General features: G+C 45.4%; 1 protein-coding gene across 1 annotated transcript in view; it reads right to left on the bottom strand.

The window, feature by feature from the left end:
* Positions 1 to 21,481, bottom strand: part of DST (dystonin) — a 550,812-nt gene that overhangs the window by 302,489 nt on the left and 226,842 nt on the right. Inside the window, 1 exon segment of the mRNA XM_030558316.1 lies at positions 1,230 to 1,291. Coding sequence (XP_030414176.1) covers positions 1,230 to 1,291 — 62 coding nt within the window.

The raw sequence follows: 21,481 nt of genomic DNA on the forward strand, positions 1-21,481 counted from the left end.
GGGGGACTCACTCTGCGTAGTTTCACAGAGCTTGTGTCTGTGTATCTCTCCAGGAGCACCTGGAGGGGGGAAGGGAATCAGGATTATCTCCCTTTGTTGTGAGACTCAAGGGATTTGGGTCTTGTGGTCCCCAGGGAAGGTTTTTCAGGGGGACCAGAGTGCCCCAAAACACTCTAATTTTTTGGGTGGTGGCAGCAGTACCAGGTCCAAGCTGGTAACTAAGCTTGGAGGTTTTCATGCTAACCCCCAAATTTTGGACGCTAAGGTCCAGAATCTGGGAATAAGGTTATAACAGTTGCCTCTTCTAAAAACTCGAGGAGCCCAAGTGAAAAAATGTAAAGAGAATCGACTGCAAAGATTGGTGACACACTTCCAATTCTGCAGCAGAAAGTGTCTAAAACTCCTCCAGTATCCTCAGTGCAGCCACAGCAAAGAGATGACAAAATGATTAAATAAGCCAGAAAAATTTAGGTGATATATTTCACAAAATGTGGACATAAGCAAACCTTTGCGATGGTGTTTCAATATAACACCTACTGATTAAACCTTAGTTCTGACAGTTTGCAGATACGTTTTAATTTAATGTGACTCACACATGAATTCAACCTTTGCCTTACACTGCAAGCAAAGCAAGTTACATGAAACAATCACACAATCTCTTCCTCCAAAGAAATGTCTGGGATAGATGGTTGGCAATGAAACAGCAGATTGAATTTAGAGCTGAAGGGCAATGCTGTGAAGGTGAACTCACAGCCTTCAATTCTCCGTTGACTAAAAGTTGCACATGTTGCTAAAATGATATGCGCTGTCCCTGGGGCTAAGTTCAATGCTGAAAAATATTTTAATCTTTAGAAAGCATTTATTTCTAAACCATGAATGCTGGTTCGGATTCATAATGCTCAAGGACACTTCCCTCCTCACAAATTAAACCAACTTAGTTCCTTCTCCAAAGAAAACTGAATCATTTTAATTTCATACATAAACACTCAAATAAATCCCCCTGCCATCTGAGATTCTAGCACTTAGGGCACATGCATTTGCTAGGACCAAAAAAGTAAACAGCAGTAATGCTTCATTTTCTCCATTACTCCCTAAAACTTCAGAATCTTCCTCTCTTGAAACTTATTCCACAGTAACACTATTGCAGTCTCATATCAAATGTTTAGTAAAACCCACATTCACCCAAGGTAATATTCCATGTCACTGGTATGACAGAAACATAAACTGACCTTCATGAGGTGTTGATTTAACCATTTTGTGAAGGTTTTCTTTTGTACTTTGTCCCGTTCATCTGGGGAAGGAAAAAGGGGAAAAAAAGAGTTTTCAATAGCTCTAAAAATAATATAGCACTGCAAAAGGTTCTGCATTGCTGCTTTTATTAATATTTACAAATAAACACTCTGGTAATGTTAGAAGAGAGAAACAATCTGTGAGACAGATACATGAACTAATTTAAGTGGCACTATATACAACAGCAGTGTTTTTGTGTATAAATGTTCTTGCAATATCTCATTTTAAAACAAAATATTTGCATACGCCAAGTCAAAGTAAAGATTTTTGCATGCAAAATATCAGGTCTCCTCCTCAGTAAGATCAGCATGTCTCCTCCTGTTCTGTTAGTAATACTATCAGGAAGATCACTCCCCGGAACAAAGACTTTGGCTTTCTATTCTCAAGGTTCCACTAAAGGGATTTGGGTGCATATAATAAGAGCCATGAACACTTGGGCTAGGCCCTGTAAAATTTAATTAATCATTAAACCATTTGCCAACAGAAAGACTATTGACTAGTTTTTGACAACAAAATACTTTTTGATCGGGGGGGCTTCCTGTTCCAATATGCAGGAGCATGAGGCACTTTCATTTAAAGACTGTATAGTCTTGAATTCTTCCATCCCTAAATGTGGGCATGGATGTTCACTATACTGGCATGAGGCTCCAGCTGCCAGTACTTTCTTAGGTGGGAGCTGTTAGTATTAGCAGATTTCCCCAAAAGACTGCAGCAACAGGACAGAAGCAACAGAATAAAACAGTAAGATTTTATCCCATTCATGGAAAGCATGAATAGGCACTTCCAATGATCACATTAAAGAATCAGGATCATTTATATTGGGCTACAAAGGAAAAGAGGTATGTGAGTGGTGAGGAGGGTTCCTAAAAACATAGATAGCAAAAACAAACTGTTCAAATCTCACTTCAACGTTTGCTCCCTTTCATATCACTGGTCAGAACAGATTTCCTACATCTATGCACCACCCCAATCACTGACTTTATCAACCAATACAAAATAGAACTAAAATCTAAGCAGAAATCTAATATGAGCTACAGACTCAAACGCACTGTGTAATCACTGCAGACTCAAACATACTGTGTAATCACTAGACAACATTATTCTAAATTTAAGATTAGATGGCCTCAGCAGGCCTGCAAAATGGAGGAGGGTGCCAGGAGCCTCTGCCTCTTTTTGCAGCCCATGCACAAGGTAAGGACACAGTTGTTACCCTTGTTATAACTTTCGGGCAGCGGCTGCCCTCTGACAAAATGTGGGTGAAGCAGTAAAGCTGCCGTCTCATGCATCAACCACTGGGGCTGGCTTACTGTGGGAGAGCAGGCTGCACAGCGGATATGCTCCAACTGGACTTCCCCTTAGTTTAAATTGGTTCTGCACCATATCCTACTCAGAGCCTGACATGATCTAATTTTACTTTTGCTAATGTAAATCTACACTGACTTCAACTGGCCATGAAACAATATGCAAATCTGAGTTAATTTTAATTACATGATCTGAAATTTTAGATCATTGGCTTGATTTTCAAAGAAGCTGGGCACCTTTAGTTCCCATTGATATCAGTGGGACCTGTGAGTGCTCAGCAACTCTAAAAAGAAAGCCACGTATTAATAAATAACAAGCATAACCCAATGTATACAGTGATGACAATCTGCATATTGTGCTTAAAAGGAAATAAAATGTATATGTACGGCAGGATCTCTCTCTTTTTACCCAGAAAATAATAAACTCTACAACTGAAAAACAAGGAATCAGATATGTTTAGTTTTACTGCAGCTCAGACCTTGACTTGCAAATTATCACCTCAATTATCTTCTAGTCTAGGGAACATGAATCCTGTCTAGAAATTAGGAGACCTGAATTCTACTTCTTACCGATAACATGATTTTCAGCAAGTCATTTATGTATTTGTGCATCAGGGTCAGGTTATACTGGGAATCATAATACTTAGCCGCCTTTGTAAAGCGTTTTGAGATCTTTATATGAAAGGTGCTATGTACATAGCAAATGTTCTTATTTGTTACAGGAAAATGTTGCTCATAATGTCTGGCCTAATGAGAGGGCCCACCCAAGAGGTGGGTGTCTTGGCAGTAAGTGGGGTGAAGAAATCCTTCTCCACATACCGAAGACTACAGAGCTGTCATGCAACCACTAGTCTAGCCTGAGAGCTAAGGGGTGGATCCATCGGCTCAATTCACAAACACGGTAGGGGGGTCCCACGAAGCAGGAGCTTCATGGTACACAGGAATGCACACCACCTGTGCAAGCTTGAGAGATTCTCTCCCTCTCCCTGTAGTGCCTGTTAATTTTAAGTCTATTTTAAATATTAACACATGTAAAAGACTGCTGCCTATAAATATATACTCCTTAGGAAACTATTTAATTAAGCAACAATTTTGTATATCAATGCATTGTCAATTCACCTATGACGAACACAAAACTGTAGTGTGGCAGAAAACTGTCAGCTGGTAAAGACACGAAAAAGATAGAGGCAAACAACTTTAATATAGTTTTGGTAAAGACCAACCTCTTCAGAAATGCATTTAACCTGCCTGATCTCAAAACAAAACATAGCAAACTAGGCATACTGTATGCAATGATTAAAGACTATGACAACTTTAAACACTGTGGTATAAATATAAAATTCAGAAATGAAACTCAACCTACTATTTGAAAGTCTCTAAAGATTGATAGCACTTGCTCTTTCATGATTTCTGAGAAATTTCTCAGAGTGTAACAGCTCAGCTATGCTACCTATTGCAGGTCTTATAACTTTCCTTTCCAAAGCAAACATGCTACTATAAGTCTGGAAAATGCAAACCATCGTAAATACTGTACTACTAACCCATACAGCACATTAGTTCCACCAGTTTTGTATTCCATTCCTCCCCGTGTTTAAAGAATTGCCCCATCATTCTTTAGGAAAACTTGCAGATAAGTTCCCGAAACTTCACTTTCAAACGTCAAAGAGTTTCTGTATTTTCTTGGCAGGAAAGAGAAGTAAGAGTGATGACTGAGGCTCCTCCCGGCAGACGGAAAAGTAGTAACTCCCCCTTTTTAAACAAACATTAGCAAATATCCGTCCTGACTGCTGTTAGAGCAGGCAAAATACTAGCCCTGTGCATTTCATTCATTAGAAAATGAAATATATCACATTAAATATATTTTTATTTTAACTTTAAATTTGTAATTACAAATGAGAGTTCAGTTTGCGAGCTCTTCAAAGCAGGGGCTGTGTCTTCCTGTACATATGAACAGTATCTAGCAACTTGTGGAAGCTACTATAATATAGATAAATAATAATTCATTAATTAAACAGAGTTTCTGCAAATCCACCAGTTCTAGTGGACAGACTTTTCCGTGTCCCCTCAATAATCAGGCATATACATCCACAGCACTGCATGAGTTTCTATGCATGAAAGGCTCCTCAGTTTTTCCCATCACGAACTCCAGGAAAAATTTCTACAGAATGAGCGAACTAACATTCACCTTAACTATCCCAAGCTACAATGTACTAGTACTCTGCGTAGATTTCACATCAAGATATCTGTAAAAAATCCAAATTTTGCAGTTAAAATGCATCTGATCATCAAATTCACTAATTCATGCAGATAAACTCAAAGGGCCAGGTCTCTTAGTCTGTTCATATACAAACTAGGGAAATGTAACCTAGATGGAGCTACCATAAGATGGGTGCATAACTGGTTGGAAAAGCGTTCCAAGAGAATAGTTATCAGAGGTTCACGGTCATGCTGGAAGGGCATAACGAGTGGGGTCAGTTCTGGGTCTAATTCTGTTCAATATCTTCATCAATGATTTAGATGATAACATAAAGAGTGCACTTAAAAAGTTTGTGGATGATACCAAGCTGAGAGGGGTTGCAAGTGCTTTCAAGGATAGAATTAAAATTAAAAATGATCTCAACAAACTAAAGAAATGGTCTGAAGTAAACAAGATGTAATTCAATGAGGACAAATGCAAGGTACTCCACTTAGGAAGGAACAATCAGCTGCACACATACAAAATGGGAAATGACTGCCTAGGATGGAGTACTGCAGAAAGGGATGTGGGGGTCATAGTGTTTCACAAGCTAAATATGAATCAACTGTGTAACACTGTTGCAAAAAACTAAACATCATTCTGGGGTGTATTAGCAGGAGTGTTGTAAGTAAGAGACAATAAGTAATTCTTCTGCTCTATTCCGCTCTGATAAGGGTTCAACTCGAGTATTGTGTCCACTGCTGGGCACCACATTTCAGGAAAGATGTGGACAAATTGGAGGAAGTCCAGAAAAGAGCAACAAAAATGATTAAAGGTCTAGAAAACATGAACTATGAGAGAAGATTGAAAAAAATGGGTTTGTTTAGTCTGGAGAAGAGAAGACAGAGGGGATATGATAACAGTTTTCGAGTACATAAAAGGTTGTTACAAGGAGGAGGGGGGAAAATTGTTCTCATTACCCCTTGAGGATAGGACAAGAAGCAGTGAGCTTAAATTGCAAGGGCTCTTTAGGTTGGACATTAGGAAAAAATTCCTGTCAAGATGGTTAAGCACTGGAATAAATAGCATAGGGAGGTTGTGGAATTTCCATCATTGCAGATTTTTAAGAGCAGGTTAGACAAATATCTGTCAGGGATGGTCCAGATAATACTTCGTCCTGCCATGAATGCAGGGGACTGGACTAGATGACCTCACAAGATCCTTTCCAGTCCTACGATTCTATGACTCTATCCCCAGGTACAGCAGTGCAGCTTTCTGCCATCTCTCTGCTCCATCCCAGCTGTCACGGCAGCTGCCTAGGACATAAGCAGCCCCTGCTGCAAGTTAGAGTAACTTCCCAAGAAGCTATCCCACTAGCAAGGATCAACCCCACGTGACACTTCCCAGAATACCCCTGATGCCAACATAGGGAGAAGCAGCTGAGGATTCTGCTATGTGTTAAGACAAAGCAGTAGTGTAAAGGGCTTACCAGAAATCAAGTATCTGATCCTAAATAAATATTCTATATGAGAAACACAGTGGGAGAGCTGCAGAACTGAACTAATTGGCAAGGCATACAATATCACCGCACTTTGTACCCTTTTCCAGTCACATCGAAGAATGCATCCACAATGAGAGCCGTAGTACCTGCTACAGAAAAAGGCCAAATTTCCCTCTCAGAGGAAGATTCTGAGTTAATCCAGGAGGTAGCTTTTCATAAATTACAACATATTCTGCATGGCAGGCCAAGATTTCTGACAGGCTGTGATAATTTATCCAACGAGCTTTGAACGATGGGCCAAATAACAAATTGACCCAGAATCTGAGGCAACCTGGACAACAGCTTGGAAGAGCTGGACAGAAGGTTTGTGAACCAGGTCTGATGGGGGAAAATAAGTACGATCAGTCTTATATTTTCACAAAGTCTTTGTAATTAGAAAAGATGAGGAGGACATAGCTAAAAGGTGCCTCATCTCTATTTTTCAACACTGGCTAAAGAATTTCTCTACCTTTTTCTTCATTCTACTGATGAAGAGAGACTGAATGTCAGTGTACCCCTGCCCCCAACCAGTCACAGATCTGCAAACAAAACCCCAATCACTTCCTGGACAGCTCCTTGCTTCGCTCAACCACTCTGCTGCTGTACAGATTTCTTCTCCCCTGAAGGAATGCTCAGATTGAGGACAGGGGCTTCTGCATTCATCCAAGTGATGTAAAGAGCTCTGATTCCCCTTTCTCCCTTATTTGTGTATGACATCATCCATTTTTTCTGCATACACACATAGACACACAAAAATATTAAAAGAACATTATTAAAGTTGCAAATTCAAGCACCTAGGAGCTAGGAAATTCCAGAATTAAGGTTGCCTGTGCAAGGGCCATAGGACCCCTGCCTCATTCAGTGCTCTGCTCTGAAGACAGAATTATTAATTTCTGCATAGGTTTTTCTAGAGTGCTCATCACTGTAGTATCTGAATGCTTCACAAACATTAATTTATCTTTGCAACACTTCTGAGTGGTGAGGAGGTATTATTACCCAGTTTTACAGGATGGGAGGTAAAGTACAAAGAGATTACAGTCCAAAGTATCCACTCTTTTGAGACACCCAGCATCTGGTATTGCTGAATACTTCCCATTATTTAGCACTTTATACTTTCAAAGCACAGTTCTCACTGACTGTGAATGCTCAGCAGTTCTTCGAATCAGACCCAGAGTATCAACTTGGGCACCAGAAAATGAGGAACACAAAATTAGCGACCACCTGTGAAAAGTTTAGTTTAAGTGATTTGTTTAGCATTACTCAGGAACTCCATGGCAGAACCAGGGATAGAATCCAATTCTCCACAGTAGTAGCCATGAGAGGTTTCATAGTAGCAGCCATGTTAGTCTGTATCCGCAAAAAGAACAGGAGTACTTGTGGCACCGTAGCCCTGGTCTACACTGGGGTGGGGTGGGGAGGTCAATGTAAGATACGCAACTTCAGCTACAGGAATAGTGTAGCTGAAGTCAACGTATCTTATTTCAACCTACATATAGTAAGGAGATATATACACACACACACAGAGAACATGAAAAGATCTGAGTTGCCCTACCAACTCTAAGAGGCTAATTAATTAAGAGAAAAAAACTTTCTGTAGTGTTAATCAACACAGCCCATTTCACACAGTTTGACAAGAAGATGTGACGATACTTAACATGGGGAAATAGATTCAATGTGTGTAATAGCTCAGCCATTATGAAGGCTTATGCTCTAAAAATGTGTTAGTCTCTAAGGTGCCACAAGTACTCAGGGTGGATCACAGATATCTCATAGATACTTGGCAGGCATTTAGCTTTGGGCCCTGCTTCATGGGGCTTCTCCAGGTGCAGTACACCTCTGTGGAGTGTCTTGTCTAGCTCAATACAACCTTGAGCAAACCCACCGATCCCCCCACCACATATATACACTGGAGAACTGGGTCCATCACGAAGACAGGGTAGTCGACTGGCTGTGGAGCTGGATGCTGCTGCTCTGGTGCCTTTCCCTTTGGGTGAGAGTGCAGGTGCCCAACCATCTAATCCTGTCCATGGTCTGGCATCAGTTTAACACTGTGGATGCCCTAGCCAGCCTCTAGAATAAAATTGTGGAGTTTTTCTGTCCAGGGCTGCACTGGGTCTCTGTAGGTATCCTGACCCTTACTCAGGAGTGGGCATACAGGGCTTGGTTTGCATCCACAGCCAGGACCATGCTTTCCAGCCCTAAAGAGACTCCTTTTTCATACAGATAGTCTGGAACAAAGCATGCTGGCTGGCACATGCCTTCTTTCGCCGCTTCCAAGGGCTCCAATATGACTGGCAGCTCAAACCTCCATCTTCATGTGCAGATAGTGGAGTCCCTCTTGGTGTACCAGAGGATGGCCCTAGCTGATGCCACCAGACTTGGAGACCTCCTTGAATACAATCGGAGGGATTAGGTGGACGCTGTAGCGTTCGACCAATGCAGGGGGCTGCCTATACTGCATGTCACCTATCATATGTTCCAGGAGGTGCGGGCAGTCTTGCTTCTTACTTCTCTTGCCTTCCATGAGTGAGTCCTGTAAAAGGGTGCTCCTCGGCCACCCCTCATCCTTGGAACTCATCATCTGGCACTTGCCTGGGTTGGCTGAACGACATCCATCTAGTCGTCTCCAAACTGCACTCAGAGAGCATCTGTACATATTTGTGCTTCATACCCCCCATTTCTTTGCCATTGTTCCTGCCCCAACACCAAGTGGCAGGTCCTCTTGTCTTCTAAGGAGGGTGAGGAATCCCATGGATTAGTCTGTACTCCATCCTGGTTCTACAGCCTGCCAGGGATATTAGTTGGTGTCTCCTCAATGGAGCAGTGTGCATGAGCATGTACCTGACATGGTTCATAAACTCCCATGGCACCTGTCCCTTTTGCAGTGAGAAATAGACCCTGATACACATCTATGTAGGGTGCATCAGATTGCAGGCCCTCCTCCCTTTCTCCAGAACCTCTTACTGAGATTCTGGCTGCACTTCTCCCCACATGTTTTCATTTATGCACACCCTATCCATGGCCCCCATGGAGTCATGGGACCATCTCCTCAACTTCCTCCTGGTGTTGGCCAAGATGGCCATCCATCATACCAAGAGGAGGAAGCTGGATGGGACTGATCAGATAAGTTACAGAGAACTGTGGGGCCTAGTTCCGGTCCCTTATCTGATCCCATCTCTCAGTCCCTTTGTCCAGTCAGTCCCTGTTCTTCCCATGCACACCAGCTCCTTGTCAGATCTGTCTCCCCTCACTCCTGCCTCCATTATGTCCCCCCCACAATGGTTTCTAGTTCTTGTGTCCTGGTGTAGCCAGTCCCCACCATTTCCTTATGACTTCCCAGTCCCAGTCCCCTTGCCCAACCAGTCTCAGCTTCACCTTCTCCCCCTACCAACTCCCTTCTTCCTGTCCAATAGTTCCAAATTTTGCAGGACTGTCCTGCTTTGTCCCACAAAACCCCCATCCTGGTTGAAGTGGCTCTTGTCCTGAAGGGCTGGCTGGGCTCAACTCCCCATCCTGGGCATTGTAATCTGGGCCCTGGTTCTCAGTGTCTTCAGTGCCATTCTGGATTGAGCCAGGCCTTTGATGGCGGGGGGGGTATGCCAAATTTGAGGGAGTGGCATTGCCACCCTATGCACCAGTTAAAGTTTGACCAATTAAAGTCAGGAAAATTTATAAGCAACTGAACACAGGGTTTTATGTTGGGAAATCTCAATAGGTAGCACTAATACCCCTACCTATTATCCCTTGCTGAGTACTCTCAATTCTAGGGTGAGTTTTATTATGTACAATCTTTCTATGTGCCTTGTATGTCAATTCCTTGGACTGGAAATGTACTACCTATTTGAAACAGTGATTCAATTAAACTTACCATAGTTATGAAGTACTGAAATCACATTAGTTCCCATCTGCTATTCTAAACTGGACAAACTTGAATCAAATTAAAACTCAAACACACTGAATGGTAAAGTAAATAAATACATATTTGTGCAATGAAGCTCTGAGGTATTACCATATCAAAGTGCTATTCTAATCCACATATGGACCAAATCCTGTATATTTTTGCAACAATCAAAATCCCTATTGTATACTTGCTCACTAGTAATATCTGAACTAAACTGGGATTCACCCACCTAACAAACTATTAATGCCCTGAAATTTTGTGGGAAAAACTCAAAACTATTTTCTGAAAATAAATTAGGGGCCTGATGTGGCCATCCCTGCATATCCAATGCCCTCGATCAGAACTGAAAGCATTGTGCACGTAAGGGCTGCAGGACTGTGCCCTCTATAGGTAGGATTAACATTTGCTATACAGAATGAAGTATTTTTAGAGAGAAGTGTTATGGGAAAACACAGAACCACATGACACTTTCAAATTAGTTTCTATCTTTAAGGAAAATGAGCATGTATAAGCCTCTATTCAACAGCTTGGTCATTATAATATATAAATAATAAAATAAAATTGGAGATATACCTATCTCCTAGACTGAAAGGGACTTTGAATGGTCATTGAGTCCAGTCCCCTGCTTCCACTAGCAGAACCAAGTATTGTCCCTGACAGTTCCCCCTCTATCCCTAAATGGTACCCTCAAGGATTGAACTCACAACCTTGGGTTTATGAGGACAATGCTCAAACCACTGACCCATCCCTCCCCCTGAAAAAAATAAACAAGTCTGTACAAATGCAATGTTTGTCAGGGAAGACTGGATTCTCCTCTGAAGAACATCGGCAGCCAATTTTTTGTTATTTTCCAAAAAACAACATGTAATTATCTAATTTGACAGTCTAGTTTTCTGTTCTGTGATGGGTTCTTCTAACACAGGTGTATTCTGCATATATATACATAAACTCTGCTGCTCTTGCAGTACAAGAGGAGGTCTTGGAACTTCAAAATAACATTTTATTTCCTGCCACATTTTCCTCTTTCACCTGAGCTGCTTTCCTCCACCCACCTCCAACTTTATCGGGTTGAAATTCACAAGGGTTGTTCGTTTTTTCCTTCTTTATGTTCCAACATTATCAACACAACCATGAAGAATTAAACTCATTACTTCTTTTTTACAAGGACTGAATAGAGGAGAAAGACTTGGATTAACTGGAGAAGGCCGTTGGGAAGAAGGTCTCATTTGCCAAAGAGAAAATTAGCAGAATATGGAGTAATATCTTTGCATTAGGGGCAGACTGGAAGGAACACATTTTGGAAAATGAAGAGGGAAAAGGAGGGCAAAGAGGAAGATGACAGTGTGGATGTGAGGGGCAGAGGTTAAGTCAAGTGTCAGAGATTACATCAAGATTATGAATTTATATTATGGAAAGGACTGTAACACTGAGAGTATGTATATTGATTCTGAAGAGAGCTGAGACCTCCAGGAGGAACTATCAGAAAGTCACATTGAGATATAGGACTAGACAGAGATTGTTACTGTGTAGGCAAAGGGGCTGCTTTACTAAGTACAGATGTGCATGCAAAAATAAATGCTAACAAATAGCATGCAGAATATGAAATATGATTTAGGTACATTTCTTAATAAAGAAAGGTGATCTAACTCACATTTTAAATTTATATATCAGTAAGATAAACCTCCTCTATTACACTTCCCCTCACCCTTTCTCGATTACCATCTCTTCCTCTTTTATGTCTAGTTTAAACTGTAAATTCTTTGGGGCAGGGACCTGGCCTTTTTATTTTTCTGCAAAGAACAACAATACACACCCATAGTATTTTGTCAATAACTATACCAAAACACAAACAGAAATAGACCCTTTCAGAGAAAGAAAGAAGTGTCACAAATTGTTTCTCTCTTAGGCCAGTTGGAAAACAGCCCCAAGCTACTCAAAATATCTAAAATGGCAGCGAATGTAATGACATGGATGAAATGTATGCAACATATGAAGACCTCTCATCAAAAGACCAATGGAACTGTTCTCAAACCAGAAATATACGCCCTTTATGTATAAACGTTAGGAGAATTTCTTACACTGCTGTCTTGAATCTCTTAACCTCTCTTCTTTTCAAGTACCACAGACAACTGCTACCACCATAAATAGGGCATATTTGGCAATTGCCAAGATCTGGCGTGTACCCTCCCAGAAGAGGCATCTTAGTCATTTATTGTCTCTAAATACTGAAGTGTGCATTGATTCTTCATTGCTGTGTTAAAGGGTGGCTCCCAGTGCATTCCTGTGTAGTTAGATGAGCTGCCAGGTCTCACTGAACTTAATTTTATGTGTCACTGTGATCATATATGCCCAAAATTCTGTGAGAGGAAGTACCTGAAAATTACTTTTAAAAGAAAATTATTCTCATGAATCCAAGTGTTACCTGATAGACTCCTGTCTTTTATTGTGAATCTAAACAAATTCTACAACTTTATACTATTGAGTAACACAGTACAGGTACTGGCGATGATTCAAGCTTACTGCCTTCCTGGGGTTTGCTTTCATTGTTACCTTCAAAAGCAACAGAACACAAACCTCCATGCAAGTTTTTCTTGAGCTTGCCTGTTCCTCAGATTGTTCCTTGAAGGATCTTGCTATCCCTCTTCCCTAGTTCCCTCTGAGCCAGAGAAACAATCAAAACTGTATATACTATAGGATGAAAGCTAAAAGACACATGGGGTACATCTACATGGGTATGTAAGAGTCACAGCATGACAGGGCTCAGGCTGCAGGGCTAAAAATTGCAGTGTAGAAGTTTGGGCTTGGGCTGGAGCCCGGACTCTGGGAGCCTCCTCCATCATGGAGTCCCAGAGCTCAGGCTTCAGCTTGAGCCCAAATGTCTACACAGCAATTTTACAGCCCAGCTGCCTGAGCCCCGTAAGCCTCCGTCAGCTGACCTCACCCAGCTGTGAGTGTTCCATTGTTGTGTAGATGTACCCATGAGGTCTGGTTATAGGGATGAGTCTGCAGAAAAGCTCTGTATCTGTATCCTAGAAACTGACACATTGTTACACTATACTTACGTAAAACTGTATAGTTAATTATCTGTGGCAGAAGAAGAACTTTATTAAGTTAATTTGAAATGACAATTGATTTGTTCCAGGAATTAAAGGTATTGTCATACAGGGCCAATTCTTGAGCTCATTAAAGTCAATGGCAAAATTCCCATTGACCTCTAAGGGACTTGGATTTGGCCTCTAATACATAAATCCAATGGATATTATGATCTACAAAAAATTATTCAAATAGTATATTTCTGTTGCCTCTCTGCCACTCATAGATTATTGTGCTATTTTTGCATTCTCTAAATCATATTATTTTTATGAAAGTATATCTAGCTATGACCATTTAAATCTTTAAAATAGTCCATATCCCTTTTCCTTAGCATAATGGCTGGTTTCATTTGCTGTTAGAAAGTGTAATGAACTGACAAATATTAGGGGGAGAGATTTTCTGTAACTTGCAATCCACCCAGTAGAGCTCCTACACATGATTTTAAAAGCAGAGTGGGGAAGAAAAACCTGGTCTAGAGAACCTCCAGAAGGAAAACATCCAGTCAATGGCTAGGGCACAAGTATGGCACCTCACAGACACGGGTTTAATTCCTTTCTCCACCACAGACTTCCTATGTGACCTTGGACTAGTCACCCTCTTTGTGCCTCAGTCTCTCATGTGCAAAATAGGCAAAACAGCTTTTTCTCCACCTCACATGGAGTGTTGTGAATATCAATACATTAAAGATTCTGAGGTACTCATATATTGTAAGAATATAAGAGCTGCCATACTTATCACACCACAGGTCCATCTAGCCTAGTACCTTATCTCCCACAGTGGCCCATACCAGAACTTCAGGCAGAGTGTACAGAACAGGGTAATTATGGAATGACCCATCTTTGTCTTCCACACCTGGCTTCTGGAGGTCAAAAGTTACTGTGTTGTTCCAAACACGGCGGTGTGTCCCAGACCATCTTAGCTAATAGCCATTGATGAACCTATTCTCCATTAATTTATCCAGTTCTTTTTTTAACCTAGTTATACTTTTGACCATCATAACATCTCATGGTAATAAGTTCCACAGGTCAAACGTGTGTTGTGTGAAAAGTATTTCCCCTTATTTGTATTAAACCTGCTGTCTATTAATTTCATCAGGTGATCCCTCATTTTTGGCAATGGAGTGTCCTATAAGGTAGCTACAGTGCCAGAAAACATAATTTTAAGGGAATATGTGGGCTGAAAACAAGTTGGACAATTTGAGGTTCCTATTGTGTATTACTTCCATAGATCCCTATTTTGCATCCCCTCCTTGTATTGGGCCCCCAATCAAGTTAATGGGACTAGAGAGGCTGCAAAAAGGGCCCAAAGGTATTATTCTTTCATCACAGTTTTATTTAGTATCTATTTGTCCTCTTGCTTTCTGGAGTGCAATGACTGACTTCAGCAGCTTCCCAGCAGAGCCACTGCAGCAGTGGAATTCTATTGCAGTTTAACTTGCAGAGAGAGCAGATTAATTTATGATAAAAGTTTAAGTGTTTTTATTTTGCTACCGTAGTAGTTAACGTTTCAAAAATGTAATCCTCTGTGGTCAAAACACTTCAAACCCTATTATTAAAAAGGCTTCATCACCTCGTGGAATATGCATATGAAATTAATTGCTTTCACATTTTAACAATATCCTTGCAACAGAAAAAAAAAAGAGTACTGTTTATAAGATGGTTTTCTGAGTTATATAAACCATCCTGTTCATTGTAGCACCTCTTGTAAAATACTTTGTAAAATACAAACCATGACCTGTATGCTATTTTCTTGCTGAGCTATAAAATAAAATATATTGTAACACTTTCATCTATATAACCACAAAATATCTGTTAAATGACTGGATCTACTTATTAGGATTCAAGCATTTAGTCAATGTAGCAAGTACAAGTCAGAAAGACATGCAAGATTAGTCATATATTCCCACCAGCATACCCCCATTACTCACAGATTAATTCTTAAACAAAGGGCCAGATTCTAGATGTAGATCTGCATAGTTTCACTACATGTACACCAGTTACGCATCTAGCACACTCATTGTAATTTAGACCTCTATATTACCCAGACCTGTCCTAAATTACATAGTGTAAAGTCTAGCCTACTGTCAGTGCAGACTTACACTTTTGTCTTACATTCACTGAGGATATGTATTTGTATAAGCAGAAGACTTTGCATACAATGGAATATTCTTATTATTTTTCTCTGTTGTCCCCACAAAGTGCAAGGCACTGTACAATCAAAAGAACTTCCTCCAAAGAACTTCGGGTGAACGCCCATTGACTTCAGTAGAACTAGTATTTCACCCTTACTCTCAAAAGGCAAAACAAACCGAGAGAGAAATTGTAGAGGAAAGAAATGCAACAAACAAAAAACACAAAGTGACCAATTTACTACTAGGCATTTGATGGGATGTAGTGCACTGTATTCCATGTCACAAGTGTGAAAGGGAGAAATAAAGCCACAGTTCAAGGACAAGATAAATAGATGCTTTGTGCCCTGAAATCATTCAAGCTCTCCAAAATATTTGCTCATTGCACACCCAGCTGGGGCAAAAGACGGTTACTCACCTTTGTAACTGTTGTTCTTCGAGATGTGTTGCTCATATCCATTCCAGTTAGGTGTACGCGCCGCGCGTGCACATTCGTCGGAAAACTTTTACCCTAGCAACTCAGTGGGCCGGCAGGTCGCCCCCTAGAGTGGCACCACCATGGCGCTTGATATATACTCCTGCCGGCCCACCCGCTCCTCAGTTCCTTCTTGCCGGCTACTCCGACAGTGGGGAAGGAGGGCGGGTGTGGAATGGATATGAGCAACACATCTCGAAGAACAACAGTTACAAAGGTGAGTAACCGTCTTTTCTTCTTCGAGTGATTGCTCATATCCATTCCAGTTAGGTGAATCCCAAGCCTTACAAAGGCGGTGGGGTCGGAGTGAAATGTGGCAGAATAAAACTGCTGAGCCAGAGGCTACAGCCTCTCTTGACTGCTGAACCAGGGCATACTGCGAAGCAAAGGTATGGACCGAGGACCAATGGAGCTTCGCGACAGATCTCGTGGGTAGAAACACGAGCCAGCAAGGCGGCAGATGAAGCCTGAGCCCTGGTAGAATGCACGGTGATGTGGCTTGGGGAAATATGAGCCAAATCATAACAAGTGGGGATGTCCGCCATCACCCCAGATGAGATCCTCTGAGAGGAAAACAAGCAAGCCCTCCCTTTGGCCCGTTACTGGGACAGAGCTGGGGCACCTTAGGAAATGGTTCTGTCAGCACAATATAATGCGAGCACTCCACAGATGTCCAAGGAGTGCAACGGTTGTGCCCATTGCGTTGAGCTGTGGGTAACATGAAAGGCCAAAACCACCTTAGGGAGGAAAGCCGGGTGCGGTCATAACTGCACCTTGTCTTTGTGAAACCTAGAGCTCTGATCTCAGAGACCCGTCTGGCCAAGACTAGGTTGAGGTCCCAGGTCGGGGCTGGGCGGCGCACCCGAGGGTGCAAGCGCTCCAAGCCCTTGAGGGACCTCGAACCCATAGAGCGTGAGAACACTGAACGTCCATCTTAGCCTGCTGGAAGGTAGAGATGGCTGCTGAGTGTATCCTCAGCGATGATACCACCAGGTCCTGCCGCTGAAGGCCAGAGGCTGGCCAAATAGAGGGGATCGAGACCTCAGCAGGAGCAAGATCGAGCGTATTGCAGCTGTAAAAGAAACGCTTCCACCTGGCCCGGTACGTTGACCAGGTGGAAGGCTGCCTGTCACCCCGACTCAGGTACGCAGCAGCCACCGTGAGGCGAAGAGGCTGCAGGTCCGAGTGACGAAGCCTGTCATTGCCCTGAGTGATGAGGTCTGGGCTGACAGGCCGAGCAACGTGGTATGTCAGTGCTGCCTGGACCACTCTGGAGTGATCATGATGATGCGCGCTCTGCCCCTGCGGAGTTTGAGCAGGACCTAATGAACCAGTGGGAACAGTGGGAAGGCATAATGCAGTTGGCCTTTCCACGGCATCAGAAATGCGTCCAAGATCGATTCGGAGGAGAGACCTAGGAAGGAGCAGAACACCTGGCATTTCCTGCTCTCGCGGTGAGCGAACAGGTCTGTGTGAGGAAACATCTCCACTTCCGGAAAGCGGGACGCCTCACATGGGGCAGAGCGATCACTCGTAAGACAGGAAAGACCTGCTGAGTCAAAGAGTTAAGACGTTCCGAACGCCTGGGAGAAAGGACGTCGCCAGCTCCATCGAGTGGGCCATGCAAAAGACCCGGAAATGGATGGCCTCCTGACAAAAAAAGGGGGGAGGACTATGTCCCCCCTGAATACTTATGAAGCACCTGGCCGTTGTGTTGGCTGTAAACACCGAGATACAACGGCCTCGCAGCTGCCGCTGGAACCCCTGGCATGCCAGGCGGACTACTCTCATTTTGGGGGCATTGATGAGGAATGCCAGCTCCCTAGAAGACCAAAGGCCTTAAGCTCGGAGGTGACCATGAGCACTCGAGCAGAGAGATGATGCGTCCGCCGTCAGGGGCAGTGAGGGCTGAGGCGGATGAAACCGCATCCCTGTCCACACCAAGGAGGGAGTTAGCCACCACTCTAGGGAGCCTAAGGCGTTCGAGGGAACGGTGACTACCATGACCATTGGCTCCCTGTCCAAGCGGTACGCCGAGGTGGGCCGGACTTGGAGAGGACGGAGGCGGAGCTTGGCGTGTTTGGTTACAAACTTGCGGGCAACCATGGACCCAGGAGACTGAGACAAGAACGAGCTGAGGTCGTTGGGAAAGCCTTCAGACCTCAGATGATTGTTGCCATCGCCTAAAACCGCAGTTGTGATAAGCAGGCTCCGGCTAGGTAGGAGACCAGGATAGCCCCTAGGAAGCCCAACCTCTGTGTGGGAACCAGAGTGGATTGCTCTATAGTAAACAGCAGACCTTGACCTGTGAATAAGACCGTGACGATGCCCACGCGCTGAGTGGTTTGTGTCTCAGAGTCTCCTCGGATAAGCGAATCGTCCAGATACGGAAAAACGCATATCCGACATCAGCGACGGTAGGCGGCGACTATGGCCGTAAACCGGGAGTATTGACCGTTGGCTATACAGCGGAGGCATCTCCCGTGCGGAGGGAAGATGGCATTGCGAAAGTACGCGTCCTTCATATCCAGGGCGGCATAGTAGCCCCCAGAAGGCAAGGATGGAATAATGGTTCCCAGGGATACCATGCAGAACTTCAACCTTATCCTAAACCGGTTGAGTCCGTGCAGGACCAGGAAGGTCTGAGACCTGTGTTCGAGTGGGGGACTAGGGCATAACGGGAGTAAAACCCCTTGCCCCTTTTGTCCGCTGAAGGGGGACAGGGCTGGAGCAAATTAAAGGTGGTACCTATGCTCCATCGTGCGCAGGACCCAGCGATCTGAAAGTAACTGGGGCCATGCCAGGAGAAAGCGGGATCGGGATCCCGTCCTGCGACTGGTACACCGCCCTCAGGCGAACCTTGGAAGGTCCGTCTTTGGTCCCAGTGGTAATTGCGAGGGACCTTGACTTTGGCTCTTTAGGGGTCCTGACGTTCGTCTGCGACCACCTTGGCCTTGCCGTTTGTCAGAGTTCTGCCTCTGGCTAGGCACAGAGTATGGCGGCTGGGGCCAGAAAGGCCTGCGTTTGGTCGCTGGCGTATACATGCTGAGACGCATTAGGACCCTATTGTCCATCAGGCTTCGCAGTCTGGGGCTGTGTCTGCCGCGAAGATGCCTTTACCAACAAAGGGTAAATCCTGAATGGCATACTGCAGCTCCGGCCGGAGGTTTAAAACCTGAAGCCATGAAATGCACCTCATGGCGACACCCAAGGCCAGAGTGCTGGCCGCAGAGTCTGCTGCGTCCAACGAGGCCTGGAGGGACGCTCTGGGAACCTTCTTTCCCCCGTCCTCCAAGACGGCAGCGAACTCCTGGTGGGAGTTTTGAGGGAGAAACTCCTTCACCCAGGTGCTATAATTATCGCAGCTAAGCAAGGCTTGTTGCTTTGCTACCCAGAGCTGCAGGGCCCCTGCAGAGTACACCTGGCGGCCAAGCAGGTTCATTTGCCAAGCCTCTTTCTGCTTCGGGGCTGGCGCCCGCTGGCCATCATATCAGGATAGTGGTCCTGAGCATAAAATCTGCGCATATGGGATGACACGGATGCGTGTCCGGACGGCCATGGAGGTACTAAAAGAAGGCACAGGCAGAGTCTCTGACTCATTCGGACCTTGCCCAACTCGGCACCGGGGACCGGCATCGGGAGGCGTATCGGTACCTGGAACGAGATCCAGACCCGCACCCAGAACGGTGTCGGGAGGTCGACCGAGATCTCGAGGCTCGGGGAAAGGCTACAGGAGTCAAGGTACCTGCCACGGTGCCAGGAGTCGGAACGGTGCAGATAGCGGGTCGGCGAACGGGATACCGACCGGTGCAGCGAGTGCGACCAGTACCGAGGAAAACAGCACCGGGACTGCCAGTGGTGTCCGGCGTGCCGACAGGACTTGGAGTGTCTGCGGGACCGTGATCATGAACGGTGCCGCTCTGCTGTGCTGACAGAGGACAGTCACCTGAAGAGACTGTATTACCCGCACCGGCGGTGCCGGGGTCAGGCAGCATTGACTCTGTCATGGCACTGAGAGCCCTCGCCGTTGGTAACGTCTCCGGCGTGAAGGGAACAGCAGGCTCAACCACAGTGCATACTGGGGAGCTGTCAGGCACCGGATTCGACGGCCCTCGTGGGACCGGGATCAACGGTACCGAGGTCATCAGAGCTTCGGTAGGTGTCGGTGCCGGGCGATCCGAGTTAGATGAGCTGTCTGGCTGCGGTGCCGTCAGCACGGAAGCAGCGGGAGCAATACGCTCAACCACGCCGCGTGCCGGGGAGCCGTCGGGCACCGGATTCGATAGCCCTTGTGGGACTGGAATCGATGGTGCCGACGTTGTCGGTGCCTCAGAGGCGTCGGTGCCGGGCAATCCGACTTAGACTAGCCCTCTGGCTGCGGTGCCGTTGGCACGGAAGCAGCCGGAGCAGTAGCTCAACCACGGCGCGTGCCGGGGAGCCGTCAGGCACCGGATTCTACGGCCCTTGTGGGACCGGGATCGACGGTGCCGACGTCATCGGTGCCGTAGCAGGTGTCGGTGCCGGGCGATCCGACTTAGACGAGCTCTCTGGCTGCGGTGCTGTTGGCACGGAAGCAGCAGGAGCGGTAGCTCAACCACGGCGCATGCCGGGGAGCCGTCAGGCACCGGATTCTACGGCCCTTGTGGGACCGGGATCGACGGTGCCGACGTCATCGGTGCCGCAGCAGGTGTCGGTGCCGGGCGATCCGACTTAGACGAGCCCTCTGGCTGCGGTGCCGCTGGCACGGAAGCAGCAGGAGCAGTAGCTCAACCACGGCGCGTGCCGGGGAGCCGTCAGGCACCGGATTCTACGGCCCTCGTGGGACCGGGATCGACGGTGCCGACGTCGTCGGTGCCGGGCGAACCATCTTAGACGAGCTCTCTAGCTGCGGTGCAGTTGGCACAGAAGCAGCAGGAGCAGTAAGCTCTACCACGGCGCGAGCCGGGGAGTTGCCAGGCACCGGATTCAGTGGCCCTGGGGGACTGGAATCGACGGTGCCGATGTCATCGGTGCCTCTGCAGGTGTCGGTGCCGGGTAATGCAACTTAGGCGAGCTCTCTGGCTGCGATGCAGGTGGCACGGAAGCAGCGGGAGCAGGGGGCTCAACCACGGCGCGTGCCGGGGAGCCGCCAGGCACCAGCAGGAATCGTAGGCTTTCTCGACCTCGGAAGAAGGGAGCGGTGCCGAGTCGACATCGGTGCCGGCGACGGCCGGTGCCGAAAGGCCTTGGTAGTACCGGCGGGGTCCGGTGCCGAGGAGGCGCTTCTGCCCGCCGCTTGAACATCGCTCGGCGCCCAAGGTGGAGGGGTAAGTGAAAGTCCCGCACCTTTTTGTTCTCGGCTTAAAAGCCTTGCAAATGGGGCACTTAGCTGTCAAGTGTGATTCCCTGAGGCACTTCAAACAGGAGTCATGTAGATCTCCCTTCGGCCGCGGCTTCTGGCAGGCCGGGCCCATTTTAAAACCCGGTGAGCCATGCATGGGCTCCGGCACTGGGCTCATGGAAGGGGCTACTTCCTGAACCCCGCTAACTAAACTAACCATGTTAGCAAAGAAAACACGTATAACTATACAAATATAT

The sequence above is a fragment of the Gopherus evgoodei genome, chromosome 3 (genome assembly GCF_007399415.2).
Source record: "Gopherus evgoodei ecotype Sinaloan lineage chromosome 3, rGopEvg1_v1.p, whole genome shotgun sequence".
Taxonomy (NCBI): domain Eukaryota; kingdom Metazoa; phylum Chordata; order Testudines; family Testudinidae; genus Gopherus; species Gopherus evgoodei.